This window comes from Genypterus blacodes, unplaced genomic scaffold (assembly GCF_046128005.1).
Source record: "Genypterus blacodes isolate CSIRO-AG114 ecotype Tasmania unplaced genomic scaffold, CSIRO-AGI_Gbla_v1 ptg000030l_1, whole genome shotgun sequence".
Lineage (NCBI taxonomy): Eukaryota > Metazoa > Chordata > Actinopteri > Ophidiiformes > Ophidiidae > Genypterus > Genypterus blacodes.
The window spans coordinates 2,021,412-2,038,382 of NW_027466843.1; the positions used below are offsets into that span (position 1 = coordinate 2,021,412).

General features: G+C 45.0%; 2 protein-coding genes across 2 annotated transcripts; both read left to right on the forward strand.

Moving 5' to 3' along the window:
• The first annotated feature begins 3,204 nt into the window (after window positions 1-3,204).
• On the forward strand, window positions 3,205-4,327 carry LOC142994830 (myeloid-associated differentiation marker-like protein 2). Its single transcript, XM_076145704.1, has 2 exons — window positions 3,205-3,485; window positions 3,676-4,327. Exons 1-2 carry the CDS (start codon window positions 3,205-3,207, stop codon window positions 4,325-4,327), a joined length of 933 nt encoding a protein of 310 aa, XP_076001819.1.
• A 5,642-nt stretch (window positions 4,328-9,969) lies between these two features.
• pycr1b (pyrroline-5-carboxylate reductase 1b) lies at window positions 9,970-14,659 on the forward strand. Its single transcript, XM_076145743.1, has 9 exons — window positions 9,970-10,095; window positions 10,723-10,816; window positions 11,254-11,324; window positions 11,512-11,691; window positions 11,838-11,945; window positions 12,108-12,221; window positions 12,340-12,432; window positions 13,102-13,265; window positions 13,464-14,659. Exons 2-9 carry the CDS (start codon window positions 10,750-10,752, stop codon window positions 13,642-13,644), a joined length of 978 nt encoding a protein of 325 aa, XP_076001858.1. The 5' UTR covers window positions 9,970-10,095; window positions 10,723-10,749; the 3' UTR covers window positions 13,645-14,659.
• Window positions 14,660-16,971: the final 2,312 nt, after the last annotated feature.

A 16,971-nucleotide genomic window follows, 5' to 3' on the forward strand; every position in this document is an offset into this window, starting at 1 on the left:
AAGACATAGATATATTCAACATTTTTGGCATTGTGTGGTGATTCATGGAACGGATTGAAACGTGTCGTTCAGTTCAGAGACATTTTGATCGACTCCCTCCTCCCTCGATGGTATTTTTGTGGCTTTCTGGAGGTTTGTCACGCATCACATTCCACCAGTAAGTAAACAACACCACCATCTTTCCCATTTCCAGGTCAGTAGTTGGATGCATATCTGTTAGTGTGAGGGTTTGAATCCCTTGCAGGTTTTGAAGTTGAGCTAAAATTGATGACGTCACTGTAGGCTCTAGGGAAACGAGATGGGAATTTGCGACTCTTATACATATATTTGTTTATATAGAAGTCGTAATGAATCAACATTGCAAAAAAAGTGTTCACAAAGGCAACTGCTTTGATCTGACAGCACCCATTGTGACACATACACACACACACACACAATTCATGCTGCCTCTCTCACGATAATGCCTTAACCTTTTTGACTGTTCACGGGTAATGGTGAAGAAGCAGCGTGTAGCCATATTTTCACATTTCAGATCTTGATACACACACACACACACACACACTTCTACAGATTCTCCCCAGCTGCACATCAGCCTTTTTCTCTTTTTTTTTCAAACTGCAGGAGGAACTTCAAAAAGAGGACGGACAGAGGAAAGCAGGAGTTTGAGTGTGTGTGAGGGAGGAATGCATTCCATTCACTTGTTACACACACACACGCGCACACTATAGCTGTCTGTAAATTAATGCTAGACTAAAGCGATGTACACATGAAGAAAAGGCAGTTTATGAAGATCATGTTTGTGTTTGGGTTTATTAGATGAATATAAGTTATAAGTTATTTTTCTCATTCCGGGACAGAATTTGAAATTTAACCAAATCTATTTATTCCAATCCCACTCATTTACTAATTGCTTAAACTGCCGCCATAAAACCTTGTCATTTTTGATTTGATCAAATGGGGCATTCTACCCTGCAGTGCTGCCTCTCTGTTGGAGTAGCGCCCTCTAGGTGCTGCTTAGGGAACTGTTGCTTGTTGTGCTGTCGCGAGTTGCTGTGACGGCGCGCGAACTAAAAAAATGAAAAAATGCGAAAAATAATCACAAAAAGCGGGCCGATTCTACGGTAATTTGTGACCTTTCAGTTTCCTTTCAAGTTCAAAAAGTTGGTTGCAGTAGGACACTAACGGATGACGTAAACTTACCACTACTACTGGTTAAGTAGTGTACCGACCTCGAGTAAGAGTATGAGGGGAATTAGCTCAAATGGTAGAGCGCTCGCTTAGCATGCGAGAAGTAGCGGGATCGATGCCCGCATTCTCCAAATGTTTTTTCACATTATTATAGCTTTATACTTTCTGTTCTGGTATCTCACTGCTGTCTGTGGAGAGCTCATGTGTGTATATATATGTATACATGTGTCATTACAAGAAACATCTCGCTTCCCATCTAAATTAAGCGTCCAGCACACGTACATTTTCACATTAACATTTTTATTCTATTTTTATTTTACATCACCAAATCATAGTAATGGTTGAAAGGAACCACCCTAACTCCTCACAGTCGTCAATGACATCATACAGATAAATATTAAATACAGTACAGCTCGGTCTGTTTTTGAAACGAGGGAGCCACAGGCTGCAACAGACCTGCAGGTGGCGCCAGAGAGCTAAAGAGCGACTGAGAGAGGAGAAGTAGTAGAATTGTGTCTTGATTTCCCCTTTTCCAAATAGATTCTGGTTTCCATTACTTCCCCCGCAGCTTAAAAATATTGCTCTCAAGATGTCACATCACAACATGCTCACTCATATTCACTGTGATGATCTCCAGCATGTGTCAGGACTCTGCAGGCTGGCTTTAATACTGCAGTTTAAAACTAGTTTGGTCTTATATTAATCAAAACAAAAATCAACAATGAAAAACAAATAAACCGGCTGAGCTGTTATTGCACAAGGCTGTTCTAATCTATCATATCTAATATCCCTTTGGTCTCGTCCCTTCCCACCTCATTCCACAGGGTCTTAAATGTGTCTGCATGCCACGACTTCCCCGCCCAACCACATGCACTCTTCGCAAACGGTCATCTGCCCAACCCCGCAGGGAACGGACATAACTTCCATTCTGATCTGACCGACCAGCGTGTACTGCGCAAGTAGAGAATGTGTGTGAGGAGGAGAGAAAGGAAGGAACGGAGAGGTGACATTTGAGGAGAGCATGTGGTGGCGACGGTAGTGTGTCTGACTCAGAAGGCCACATGGTTCTGTAGTGAGAGTGTGTACAGCAACCTAAACACATTAGAGACCAGCTGATTCAAAGCCTGGATTGGAGCATTTATTCCTTTCTGCCGATTTGTCGGAGGGGGAAGGAATCATAGCTGAGGATATTTCTCTGAAGACATGACTCAACTGACAATGTTTGGATAAACAACCTGGACGGGCTCTACAAGTTCTCACCATAAAGGGAATAAGCGGTTTCATAAAGTGCCAGTATGGGAATATGGAATACTGGAACTGCATCTGGACTGCAACTTAATGACTCTACAGAAAGGTGTGTGTGTGCTTGTGTGCGTCAGCTTGAGTGTTAACGTCCCAAAGAGCGAATTCACCCTCAAGTGGTGACGTCTTTTTAATTTGACATGTTTTGTTTGCTCTGATTCACAAACACAGAAAGAGCCATTAAACATAGTCAAGAGCGAGTCAGCAGACACAACAAAGGGAAGGGAGGGTGACAGCGGAACAATGTGCCCTGACCCAAAGCCAGCAGACCCCTGTCACCTCATACACACACACAGCTTCCACAATTAAAGGAGATGTTTCAACCGGTTACAACAAGCTGATTTTTTATTTTTCACTTCAAAAATAATTACCGATGTCCGGACCTTGGTGACCTCAAAGCTGGTTGTGACGGAATAGAACCCTTGAATGAAGAGTTCAAACACTGAAGCTGTTTCTAAGAACCCTTTATCACAGACATCAGCTGGATTCATTCTAAGATAAACCACGAGCCCCAGTGTGATCTCCATCTCAGGCCATCAAACCTGTTCGTTATCCTGCTGATTCACAAGGACTCTCCTCAATTCCTGTGTTTTTGTGGGATTGGCATGGAACTTTAAGCTGGTTGAACTTTCTTTTTTACTTCATTTAGTCTTCTGGGCGTCCTTTTTTCTGCTTTACTGTAGCATATTTATTATCTGAGTACACCTCCGGGTCATGGATCCCCGCTCAGGTCCATACCTCAACAAGAGGGCAATCTGCTCCCCTCTTGGCGCCGCCCGTCTCTGCCAGCTAGCTCTGGGATGCGCGGTGGTTGCCATGGTGGCGCACAGTGCTGGCTACAGCGGTTCGTACGGTGTCTTCTGCATGGTGGTGTGGTGCCTCTGCTTCGCCGTGTCAGTGCTGGTGTTCTTCCTGGATGCCACCCGACTCTACAGCTACCTGCCCATTTCCTGGGACAACCTAACAGTCACATGTGCTGCCGTGGCAACACTCATGTAAGTCATAATTTGGTTGTTTTCCAATTTGTAATGATGGTGATGTTCAAACACACTTTCCTGGCTGTTGAATCTGTTGAATCACAATCATCTTAGCCACACACTGGTGGTAGTTACATGTTTCTAGCCTTATTTGTATAACGTCTTTCCTCTGGTTGATGACATCCTGTTTGTCTCTGTCCTCCTGCAGGTATGTGACGGCCTCTGTGGTCTACCCGCTGTTTTTTGTCCGGTCCGAGTGTCCCTACGCTGGTTGTGAAGTCAGAGATTTCCGCATCGCTGTCACCGTCTGCTCGGCCGGGGCGACCCTGGCCTACGGGGCTGAGGTGGTCCTGTGTCGAGCCCGGTCGGGTCAGACTGTGGTGGGCTACATGGCCACCGTCTCCGGCCTCCTCAAAGTAGTTCAGGGCTTTGTGGCCTGCATTATCTTCGGAGCTCTGGCCAACGGCAGCGAGTATTCCCGTTACAGTGCCACAATCTTCTGCGTGGTCGTCTACGCGCTGTGCTTCGGCCTGACTGCCCTGTTTGTGGTCCTGACCGTGGGCGGACGGACCAAAGCCGTCTGCTGCATGCCCTTCGACCACTGCATGGTGGTGTACACTTTACTGGCAGTGCTGCTTTACCTCAGCGCATCGGTAGTGTGGTCGGTTTTCTGCTTTGACTCAAAATATGGGTCTCCATGGCGACCGTCATCATGCCCCCAAGGGAAGTGCCCGTGGGACAGTAAGTTGGTGGTGGCGGTGTTCTCCTTTGTCAACCTGGGGCTGTATGTGGCAGACCTGATCTACTCCCAGAGGACAAGATTTGTGTCCTCACATCTTTCTCACAACACCCGAGCATAGCGCCACACACAGACAGATTGAGGAGGGATGAGAGGACATCTTCTACAGTCTTTATTTACCTCAACTAGAAGAGAAGCAGGCTTTCTATCATGACACACATCATTAGTCTGAACAGTAGAGAACATTAGAGCCACGCCTTCTCTACACTCCTGCTGTTATAAGTATATTTGACATATATTTAACAGAACTACTGTTTTAGGCCCTGAGTCTGTGAGTCCAGCTGTAACCAGGAAAGACACTGGAATGTCATTCAACCATATTTCACTGCACCCTCTTGCCACACCCGACTGAAGTGATACCTCATCCTTTCATTGAGCCCTCAGCACCCAGGAGGATCAAGAGGTCAACCAGTCACACCCATGCAGCCACGGCCCCACTGACATCTCAAGCCCAAGCCTCATTATGCCTGACACACATTTTGTTACATCTTGCATAATTACTCAAAGTTTGAACAGACACACACAAATTCATACAGCTTGTCGGCCTACATCAAATTCTGGGATATTGAATATTGACTGTTAAACTGTTATATTTAGCTGTGGCATCTTGGGCATGCCTGTCATCTGCAGCCCCCTCCACTCACACACACACACACACACACACACACACCACCACCACCAATCACATCACCAACACTGCCAAAAATAAACACCAGCAGTCTGCATTCATATCCGAGCAGTGAGACAGCATTTACACGAGCCCTGCCTGTGACACTCTGATCAGTCTAGGATTTAAGAAAGGTACAACCCACATTCTCCTGCAGACAACAGCTGAAACGTTCATAGAAATGTAGTTATTTAGTTATTTTTATCATTAAAGTAAAGTTAATCCATTAACATCCAGGCTGTCTCTATTTCCGTTGTAACGGCGCCACCTGCTGAGAGAACACAGCTCCTGGTTTGTTGGTGGATTGTGAAGCAAGCGTTTAGAATTGGAGGTGTGTTCAAAGAACTCTGCTGTTTCATTGCTCAGCACTGAGCTTCCTAGTTGACAAAATGTGCTGTTCCAAACAAAAGCTGTTTGTTTTTGACATTACCTACTGTTTTGCTGTAACTGTGCTGCGAAATATGAATGCAAATTGTGCTCATTCTGCCAATACAGCTGTATCTCAGGATCAATCCACCTGATGGTGGCGCTACATGTTGGTTTGTCAGTGGGGTGAGAGCGGGGATCATGGTCCAGGCAATTATCTGTTAAATTTTCATCATATTTGGAGGACCACACAGCCTTAGTGGAGGTATGTGCTCTCTGAGTGCCCTCTAGTTTTTATTGGAGGCATCTATCTCTCTCTCTCTCTCTCTCTCTCTCTGTCTCTCTCTCTCTCTCTCTCTCTCTCTCTCTCGCTCTTGTCTGTCTCTCTCTGTTTGTCCCTCTCCCTGTCTCTTTTTCTCTCCCTCTCCCTCTCTCTCTCTGTCTGTCTGTCTGTCTCTCCCCCTCCCCTCCTCACTCTTCCCCTCTCCACATCTGAATCCTATCTGCCCAGCGTCTCTAATCCTGGATCAAAGTGTTCCCCTGTCACATCTGCGCTTGCTAAAGATGTATTATCATTAGAAAACCCGACACCAGCTTGCTGCTCTTGTGTAATCAAATCTCCTTAAGACCACAAAAAAATCTAATTCTTTGTTTGAGCGAGTCAATAAGAGCAGATGATGGAGCATTTGAGGGGATTTCGTGTAAACTGATGTTGATTTTTCAGCCATAAATAAATTGGGTTTGTTGTCACATTTTCATGTTGTGTCTGATCCTTTGCTAATTCTAAAGAACGATCATTATATCTATTGTCCCTCTGCAGTGAACCCTCACTCCATGTTTATCCTCATCCTGACTGATATTCCCAAACTACATCCATGGACTAAAGCAGAGCCCAAAGAAAGCTGCAGCTGCGAGCGACAGGACGGGGACATGGACAGTGTGTCCACCGCCTCTCTGGGCCTCCACAGGGTCAATGTCCAACACTAATGTTACATCCCACTCCCTTTAGGCCTCTCACACACACACACACACACACACACACACATACATACACACATCATGGGATCATCTGACACAGATGAGCTGAGACAGGTGTCCATTATAAACATATTTCCTGTTTCTCCAGCTGGAGGGACATAGAGGGACAGAGGACGGCTGTCTTGCTGTCAAGGCACATTTCTTGCTTCCCTCTATAGCACTTTGATCTTGTTTAGTCTGACGTGTGAAATAGTGGAGGGCACGGTGCTTCAGTTGTCCGTGGATCCTGCCTGCATCTCCACAAAACAGCATGTTTGTTGATTTTGGACACAACTTTTGCTGAAAATATACTTTAAGACTTTTGGAACAGGAAGCAACACACAAAACACACACAAAGAGAAGAAGTCAGGAGAGACAAGCGTTATTGCAGGACTGTTAGTTACTATGTGATTGCATCATGTTGTATATGCTGTAAATCGAGTCAATATCAGTCAATCTAAGTTTCTGTTACACGTTTCTAAGGTTTTAAAAATTTCCTCCTGCCTAGCAACCCTTAAGCAACAACATACTGAGCGCTCAGCCCAAGACCAGTCAGCTTTGGGGGACACCAGCAAACCAACACACATCATGCACAAACACCAAACACCCTCCAGTGGCCTTGTGGCTACAGGTGGACCTCTACCTTCTGGACAACATGGCACCTGCAGCTACAAAGACTCTATCGTGTCTGATTTCCATCTTCTGTGTTCCTGATGTGTGGGAGGAAGATCCCTTTGGTTTTTTCCCAGAAATAAAACAGAAAGTAGGCAGGACACATGAAGCTCCCTCGTGTCATTTATTCTGCATTCTGTCTTTCACTCATTCTTCTCCCAGACTCACTTGGGAAACAGTTTCTATCACTCGGGGACATTAAACATTCACATCTTCTCTCACGCCGCAGCTACTTTCTCTTTCTCTCTCCCTCTCTTGAATTCTCTCTGTCCCTCTCCCTCATTCTTTGCTCGTCCAACACACACAAACACACGCAGAAAACACCTTCGGGCTTTAATCACTGCAAGCAACAAATAGCTGTGAACGCTTCACCCAGACTCGCATGTCGTTGTGGGCTGGAAAGGAGAAAAAAACACATTCATGCTCTCGGGTGTTTTAATAAATCTCTAGAGGTTTTGTCCAAAAAAAAACAACAAAGAACAAGTCTTGTCACGCCTCAGCACACATTCGGAGTCTGAGCGATAGATAGAGCAGAGGCAGGCAGTGGTAAATTGAGTTGGTGTGTGTGTGTGTGTGTGTGTGTGTGTGTGCGTGATTGTGTGTGTGTGTGTGTGTGTGTGTGCATCTGTTTGAGGAAGAAAAGTTGCAGGGATACAACACTTTCCAACAAATTGGAGATGAGTTTAGAGAACAACAGTGTGCATGTGAGTCGGCCTTTGATTTGTGTGTGTGGCGTGTCTGTTCTGTGAGTATCAGCTACCAAACATCAGAGGAGTGTGAGTCATCGTATCGCCCCCTGATTCTCCTTTTTACGATTTATTCCGTGAAAGAAATGTCATATGTTTACTTTGCTTCGCCTTGGCCAAATAAAGAGAAGAGGAGAATTAAAATATGTTGATATTGTATCACTCTGACTGAAGAAGAGTGTCCTAACAGCTGGTGCTTTTGGAAGACAACCGCGGGCCGTGCATTCTGCTTTATATATAGACAGAGATATAAGAAATCCCTCAGCTGGCATTCCTGTCCGACAGCACCGCGAGGAAATCAATGGAATGTGGTCTCTAAGAGGTGACGGACACAGTGCCTCTAGTGGAGGAGGGTAAGTTTAGCCCGTCGTGATGCTGCATGGGTAACGAGCGCATCAAGAGACAGACAGATAGACAGGAGGGTCATTCCTATTCAAATGAGTGTCAAACTGACAGGCTGCAGTTCATGACTAATTTGAGAATACGCATTAGGGGAATACCAAGGGAAAGGAAGCCAAACTCTATTCAGATCCACGGCTCATTAGTGTACACGCCATCTGACTCTACTTTAATTCAGACGCTGTTAAATCTGAGGGGAGAAGCCAAAAGTACTGGCCTATCTGCTATTTGAATAACAATCCTTCATTCATATTCAAGAACCTCAAATGTCCCCAGCCACTTCTAGTCCCATGAAATGTTTTAGTGTTTTAGTTCATGTTCACATCTAAATTCATTTGCATTGATTTAAAAAAACAAAAACAAGAAAGAAAGGAAAACGCAAACTAATGAATATGTTAGAAAATATTTTTGTTGTATGATACAAAGATATGTTGTCTCTGATGAAACCGCTCTATAAATGATAAAGGAAAATGATAAAACATCTACTAAAGGGTGACAATACTTATGTATATTAACACTTAAGCACAACACAGCTGAGTGTAGTGTGTAACATCCATTGCTTAAGGTGTGTATCTCTATGAATGACACCTGACTCATAACAGGTCTGGGTACCCAAGAGTTAAACAACATGACTCACCATACTGAGTGAAAGCCTCAGAGAGCAAAGTTGGTTTTCAAATTTCATCTTCAAACAGGCACAGGGAGTTCTTCAGCCTGAGATGAGTCATCTGAAGTCAGCTTTATGTTTTACAGTGCTTTGAATGCAACACAGCTGATCCAAAAGGCCTCACTGGAGAGTGATGGAAGGAAACAGAATACATGAATCTACAAACACAGTCACCCAGAGTAACTCTCCCAGACTCACAGGGGTGTAGGAAAGTATCAAAATGAGCTTGGGTATATGTTTTATATGTTATATATATGATTTTAATATTGACTCAGGAGCATGAAATAAATAGTAAAGGCACTTGCATGGCATATGTTTTATTATAAAATGCCTTTTACAGCCCAAGGTCTAGAATATCAGATCATGTCTAACATCTAACAACAAAGCTTTGTGTCAAAACACATTGGACTGATTTTTCATTAACAACTGGAGAGGCCTTTGAATAGATAGATAGATAGATAGATAGATAGATAGATAGATAGATAGATAGATAGATAGATAGATAGATAGATAGATAGATAGATAGATAGATAGATAGATTAGTAATATGGTCACTGTGTTTTCCTATGACATTTTACCATGAAATGTCTGTATGTTTAATGGATTGTGATCCCATAGTGCACAGTGTCACGTTTCTCTGTGCTGTTTGAAGTGACATGGATCCACGTGTCTGTTCAAAGATCTGGCAAAATTCTCCAACCTACATACTCCAACGAAAAACAATGTCAATGACCTCCTGTCAATCATGAGATTTTGTTAAATTTGTAAGAAGGTTTGGATTTTAATCACAAATACTGAAATAGTTGAGTAAAGGGGGGAATAAACTTCTATTAAATCTACTTCTACCTTTCATTTATGAGACATCACAATGTAAACAAAAGGTAATAAAACGATTTCTACTATTTTTTTTTGTAGACTAACCCTCTTCTTTCAGTGAGTCAGTGTGAATAAATGTTTCCTTTTTCACGCCTGGTCCCAAATAAGCATAACCCACCTCACATAACACGGTGGAGTTGACCCACATTTAGCTTGGCGACCACGCTGCGTTCAAGTGCAGAGGTCTGATGCAACTGGGCGTGACAACAGCAAAACCCCGCCCAACTATTGTATACTGAATCCTTATTGGTCAAACGCGCGGATTTTCTGTGTGATGATTGGCCAGCGTGTGTGTCCGTCCGTGGCCGGTGTCAAACACGTTGGGGTTGAGTAAAGCGGTAGCCACGTTGACATAAAAAGTGGTGTGTTTTTAATCCAGGAGAGAACTGATCGACCGGCGGGGGAACATCCAGGAGACGGTAACTGATACCGCCTTTTATAAAGTAGTCACATTCCTCTTTATGTGTAGCTATAGAGCCACTACCTGGTGCTAATAAACGGCTATCACCACCATCGCTGTTTGCTCATGCTAGCACTGGCTAGGTTAACAGCTAGCCGGCAAATGGAGGACACTGACACAAAGACAGCATTTACACTTAAAAGACAATTTAAAGCGACACTAATACTCCAGTTGTGGGTTATCAAGTCACACACACAGAGGGGCGTCTCCCTGCGCCGCTAATTTAAAGCTTCAGGACTTGGTAGTGACGTAATTAGAGCTATTAGTGACTCTTAATTCCTCCGAGAGTTTTGGTTTGATCCAGATTTGTTGTGTTTGAATGATTTCTCTTTATATCTATGTCGTGTCCATGTGATGCGTATGTCAAAATGTCCTGCCAGCTGTTTCATCATTCACTTCTTTTTTTTTGTGGAGCAGCTCCGGTCTCTTCCCTACATTGCATCATCGATTAAATAAATATTGCATGTTTGTTCTGCAATAGTTGAGATATAACCTGATTAATATTTCCTGATGGGGTTTATTTGTGATCTGTTAAAGCTTGTGAGCAGCTTGATGAGTCTAACTGTGTCCTGACTGTGATTTGCAGCACAGAGGAGCCACATCAGCTGACAGGATGAGTGTTGGATTCATTGGAGCCGGCCAGCTGGCTCACGCTCTGGTGAAAGGCTTTACTGCTGCAGGTGAGTCCCAATTCTGCTTCTGCTGAGACCAAATTCACAGTTGTCTTAGCACATATACGACCATCAGGGGGCATAAGGGGGAAATGCATTTGAATTTCTATCTCTTCTGCTTCCTATTCTGCATATTTCTTCTGCCTTTTAACGATTTTTCTTCAGATTCTCAAAAAAAGTGAGTGTTAAAAGAAGACAAACTGTATTAAAAGTCAAATTTAGTTCAATACTTATTAGTTGAAATACAAAATCAGTCAATCTGCTATAAATGCGTGTTGACATATTCATAACCTGTGGTGTTAATATGAGCTCAGTACCAAACTTTGAAAACATGAATTCAGCACCAAACCTCTTCAAACCTGCTGTTTCACATTTCATTCCCACCTCTTGTCCTTCACTTCCTTATCTCTCTCTCTCTCTCTCTCTCTCTCTCTCTTTCTCTGTAGGTGTGATTGCCACACACAGGATTACAGCCAGCTCCCCGGACATGGACCTGCCTACTGTGTCAGGGCTGAGGGTGAGAGGAAACGTTTCCACACCAGTCGGAGGTGTTTCGAAATGGCTGAAGTGTTGAAAAAGTGTCTGTGTGTGTAATTTGAGCAAGCGTTGACCTGCCCGGGAGGTTTCTCATGCTTCTCATCACAACGTCTGCATCTCTGACACTTTCCCATCACTGTTTCCCTTTCCTCTTCTACCCCGTGTAGAAAATGGGAGTGACCCTGACCACCAGTAACAAAGAGGCCGTCAATAAGAGCGACGTCCTCTTCCTGGCGGTCAAACCTCACATCATCCCCTTTGTTCTGGATGAGATCGGGCCAGACATCGAGGACCGCCATCTAATAGTGTCCTGCGCCGCTGGTGTAACCATCAGCTCCATAGAGAAGGTCAGCCCCCCTCACGGCCCTGTCTCCTCCTCGGACACCCCTCCCCCCACACACACACAAACACACACACACTCTTTTATCTCACCCTGTGGCGCCTGCACTCCTCTCTTACGCTCACTTTCTCCTTTTCCGCTGTCAATTCACAGAAGCTGCTCCACTACCGTCCGACTCCTAAAGTGATGAGGTGCATGACGAATACTCCAGTGGTGGTGAAGGAGGGAGCCACCGTGTACGCCACCGGCACACACGCAGAGGTGAGGAAGAGCGACATGGCGTGCAGATGAAGGTCAAAGGCTGTCTGAAGGAATGATTTAGGGAATAGAGCATGCCTCTGTTTTCCTTTCGACTTGTATGACATTCCAATCTCTCATTTGTTGGCGTGTTGCCTTCCTTCCTTCCTTCCTTCCTTCCTTCAGGTGGAGGATGGCAAGTTACTGGAGCAGCTGATGGCCAGTGTGGGTTTCTGCACTGAGGTGGAGGAGGACCTCATCGACGCCGTCACCGGGCTGAGTGGCAGCGGGCCTGCATACGTGAGTGACTGACAGCAGGATGTGTTAAGCGTATCAAATGTTTGTTTGTTGCATGCTGGGTGTCGATGTGATGTTGCCGGGCGCTGTTAAGGAGAAACGTTGCTTTGTGTTTAAACAGGCGTTCACAGCGCTGGATGCTCTCGCAGACGGAGGAGTGAAGATGGGCCTGCCCAGGAGACTGGCTGTCAGACTAGGAGCCCAGGCTCTGTTGGTAAGTTGTGTGTGTGTGTGTGTGTGTGTGTGTGTGTGTGTGTGTGTGTGTGTGTGTGTGTGTGTGTGTGTGTGTGTGTGTGTGTGTGTGTGGGGGGGTGTGTGGGTGTGTGTGGGTGTGTGTGTGGGTGTGGTTTGTCTGTCTGTGTGTTCGGAGTCTCATCACTTAAGTCTCCCTGAGCCACCAGTCGTCTGTGCGTTAGAGTTGTAGAGCTGTGGCGTTGCTGCGTCTGGTCGGTAATTGCGGTCTTGTATTCATTAATAAACAAATCACACAAATCAGGAAGAAGAATCTGCCAGGTCCTGCTCTCCACATTGTAGATTCAGGTGTTCAGGCAAAAAACTGAAACATTGTTCTAAAAGTTTGGGGGGAATTGATCAAAGTAATTTAGTAATAGTAATAGAAATAGAATAGTTTTTTCTAAATAGAGGCTACTTCAGACTCTTTCTGCTCTCCTGTTTCATGCTCGGGGAACTTCTTCAGACGCTGTCATGTGACCTGGGGTGATTCACATGACAGCGTCTTCATGGCAGTCATGTGTGAGGCCTTGAACATGTTTTTTCAGCTATGCTCTATCCCAATCAGACCACAGCCAAAATACCTATACACGTCTCTGAAGCCATTAATATCATTGTAGATTCTGCGTTACAATTCTCTGTTTCTCTTCAGGGAGCAGCAAAGATGCTCCTGGACTCGGAGCAGCATCCAGGCCAGCTGAAGGATAACGTATGCTCACCAGGGGGCGCCACCATCCACGCCCTGCACGTCATGGAGAGCGGTGGCTTCCGTAGCCTCCTCATCAATGCAGTGGAGGCTTCATGTATCAGGACACGGTGAGAGGAGCACAACACACACATCTGCACCCAAGATGAGCTGTTATTGACAGGATAAACAAATGTGAATGTTGGATATCGAACAACCCAACTAAGGTGAGAGTGAGACAGCCTGCTTGTTAGTTTAGGACTAGGAAGGGAAAAGGAGCAAAGCCAAAGTTTCTCTTCAGTGAACCTGACCCTCTCTTCTCCTCACAGGGAGCTGCAGTATCTGGCAGATCAAGAGCGGATCTCCCCAGCAGCCATTAAGAAAACCACCCTAGACAAGGTGCTACAGCAGCCCGGTGTCGCCGCCAGCGGAGCGGCCAATGGAAACGGCAGATCTGGACTCAGCCTCTTCAACAACAACCGCAGCACTGGCACCAAGAAGAAGACCTGACCCCGGAAATACAAACAAACAAACAAACAAACAAACAAACAAACAAACAAACAAACAAACACATTAGCGTTACAGATTTGAAGAGTGCAAGCACGCTCACATGTGGATATACATTTGTTTTCCTTAGTAATCAACCCTTACAGTTTTGAACAAGAGAATATCAAAATGTTGTCTCCCCCTTATCGCAGGCAGACACAGGTGTTTACAGGACTCAGGACTCAGTTATAGCCTTATGTGTGTTGACAGCATCGCTGTCAACACACACACACACACACACACACACACTCTGAGAGCGCAAAAGTGCATTTACAATCTGTTGTCTGTCTGCATGCGCTCCAGACTATCAAGGGTTGTTAAATGTTATGACCCAGTGGAGCATCATGGGGGTTTGGTGCACACCAGGCAGCAGATGGCAGCTGGATGCCACCACACTAATGTACGTCCATGAAGCAGACCATCATCATCTACCAGTCGTTCCTCTCCAAAAACATTTCTTTGGCCAAAACCTTTTTATTGTTAAGCAGAAAGATAGATCGATCACTTAATTTATAACTTTTGTTGCGTAGATTTTTAAAGGTAAACTGTATATAAACTCTTTGGTGTGCATGGATAAACAATCTTTTCTGCAATGTCACAAGAACATGGCGTCTCTGACCGTGTCACCCGGCAACTCTTTTGTTCACTTATCAAGGTCATTGAAGGCTTTACCACACACACCTCTGCTGTCAGCATTTTCCTCAGGTCCCTCTGCTCACCGCCTGATGTCCTGTTTGTCTTTTGTCTTAGGGACATTGCAGGTGTTGAACCCTGAAACCAAACCCTCTTGTGTTTAATTCAATGAAGAAAGCTCTGCGGAGAGAATGTTACCTGAAAGTGCTACAAGCTAACCGTATGAAAGATACTAACAAGGTGGTAATGGTGTACAACATTTCATCAGTCATCAGTCTGTCCAGATTGTCTGTGTTATATCATTCCTGTAGATTTGCAAAAAAATGAATAAAGTTGCAGAATCCTTTGTTTTTGTTTTTAATTTGTCTCTGATTGTGAACTGATACACAAGAACTGTTCTCATTCATTTCTCCGTTGCTCGTGTGTGTTTGTGTGTGTGTGTGTGTGTGTGTGTGAGCTTGCCATCAGTAAAGCAGTGTGATGCGCCCTGGCCTGTAGGTGGCGCCTCGTGAATAAGCGACTCCTTTGCACATGTCTGTAGATCACATTACACACTCTGCACATTTCTGCCATTTCAAAGTGACTTAAAATTGACCCTTACGTCAACAATGGCCGCACCTTCTATCTGATTGCTAAACGTCACTGTATCATGCATACAGGTTGTAGAGAGAAAGACGTCTGCTTATTGGTGTGTTTTATCATTTCAAAACAACAAATTAAACCACAAACATGGACTTGTGTACCCCAAAAGTGTCTCTATGTCCTCTTCCCCTTCTCTGTCTCAGTTTCAGTCCCTCCAGATTCCTCCTCCAGTCCACCATGCTTATGAATAAAATAGGTAAATGTGTTATTCCTCAAAGGCCTCAGGGCTCATTGTGATTGGCTGGTCCAAGAGGTAACGGTCCAATTTTAGAAACTTTTTGTCAGTAGGACATATGAGCAGGGAGTGGGATTGTGGTTTTGTCCCTGGCTCCAGTTCTCCAGTCTATCTATCACCTCACGACATCAGAAACACAGGAGTGATGCTGTGTCTGGAAACTAAACATCACCCAGATTTAAATGGATGTGACGGTTACGGGCAGACGTGTAGTTACATTTGGGTACGTTATGGGATTGTGTGGTAATTACAGCAGCTGTGGGAAACTCTGTGTTAAATTTAAAGGCTGTGAAGTATTTATGAGATATTTAGGGCCCGTGCCTGCGCTGCGGGCCGCTGCATTGTGGATTGACAGATAACACTGTGTGGCAGAGTGAGAGAGGCTTGTGAGTCTATACAAGCAACACACAGGTGCGTAATGGCAAAATCAAACCACAGAAGGAAAGTGATGGTTTCTGAAGCGCCATGTCCTTGTTATGATTGAACAATTTATGGCTGTTGTAGGATTAGTTTATTTTCCTTAAACTAATACACAGCCCAGTGTCCCTTGATTAAATGCTCGGCCTGTTTATTTTGTGAATGCACCGATTTCCTCCCGCTGCTGAAGTGTCTTGGTAATCCCTCTTTTATTCCAAAAGGTTATTCTTCGCTCACTCCAGCTGCTGTCTGTAAAGATTAGCCCTTCCTGGAGAGACTTCCATTTGCCTCTAATTATTAGACTTCTGTTACCTTTCATTGCGTCTGGTAGCTTTGAGCGCCGCTCCACTTCCACCCAAGGTGAAGTGGATGTGCTCTGTGTCAATCACCTCGACACCAGCAGCAGGTAGTTGGCAGTTCAATGGCTGATAATCCTCGGTGGAAAGTATGGACTATTTTCTCTCTCGCGCACTATCTCTCTCTCTCTCTCTCTCTCTCTCTCTCTCTCTCTCTCTCTCTCTCTCACGCTCCCTTTCTGTGTGATTGTGTGTGTGTCTGTGTGCATGTAAGTGTCTGCTCTTGCCCAGCATGGACTTTCTATCCACAGGTATAGGCCAGATGCTCCCTGTCATCTCTATTCAATCAATGTAATCATTGACCTTTGCAGTAATATGGTTGTTTGCATGCCATATCAAGGCTGGGAAGAATGCCCCAAATCCAGGACAATTGAATAAATGTAAGCATGTAAGGACCCCTGCCCCTCCCACCCCTCCCCCTCTACAATCAGTTTGCCATCTCCCAATCTTCTCTAGAATGAAAAAGCACAGGGACTAACTAGTGCACACTGTGATTCAGACTGTGTGTGTGTGTGTGTTTGTGTGTGTGTGTGTGTGTGTGTGTGTGTGTGTGTGTGTGTGTGTGTGTGTGTGTGTGTGTGTGTGTGTGTGTGTCTGTGTGTGTGTGTGTGTGTGTGTGTGTGTGTGTGTGTGTGTGTGTGTGTGTGTGTGTGTGTGTGTGTGTGAGACAGACCCATGCAGAACTGTGATCTCTGATCTTATCATCCTGGTGCAGTTATCGGGTGAGATGGTCACAGAAAGAGGAAGCCCTGGCAGTTACCACACAGTCTGTGAATCTGCAGTATACCCGCTGCCTCGAACTCTACATGTCCAGAAAGTTCCTCAGTATGAATGTGCACTGATCTCCAGACATACACACATGCTCACACAGCTTTGGTCTGGGCCGGCATGTGAGGGTTCAGAGTGGGTGAATGCCGCCTCCCGTCTGTGTCTCTGACAGACAGATGATATACCTGAGGACCCACTCACACTGCAGTGGATCCACTCTGTGCAGGCTGTTCAAAGCTT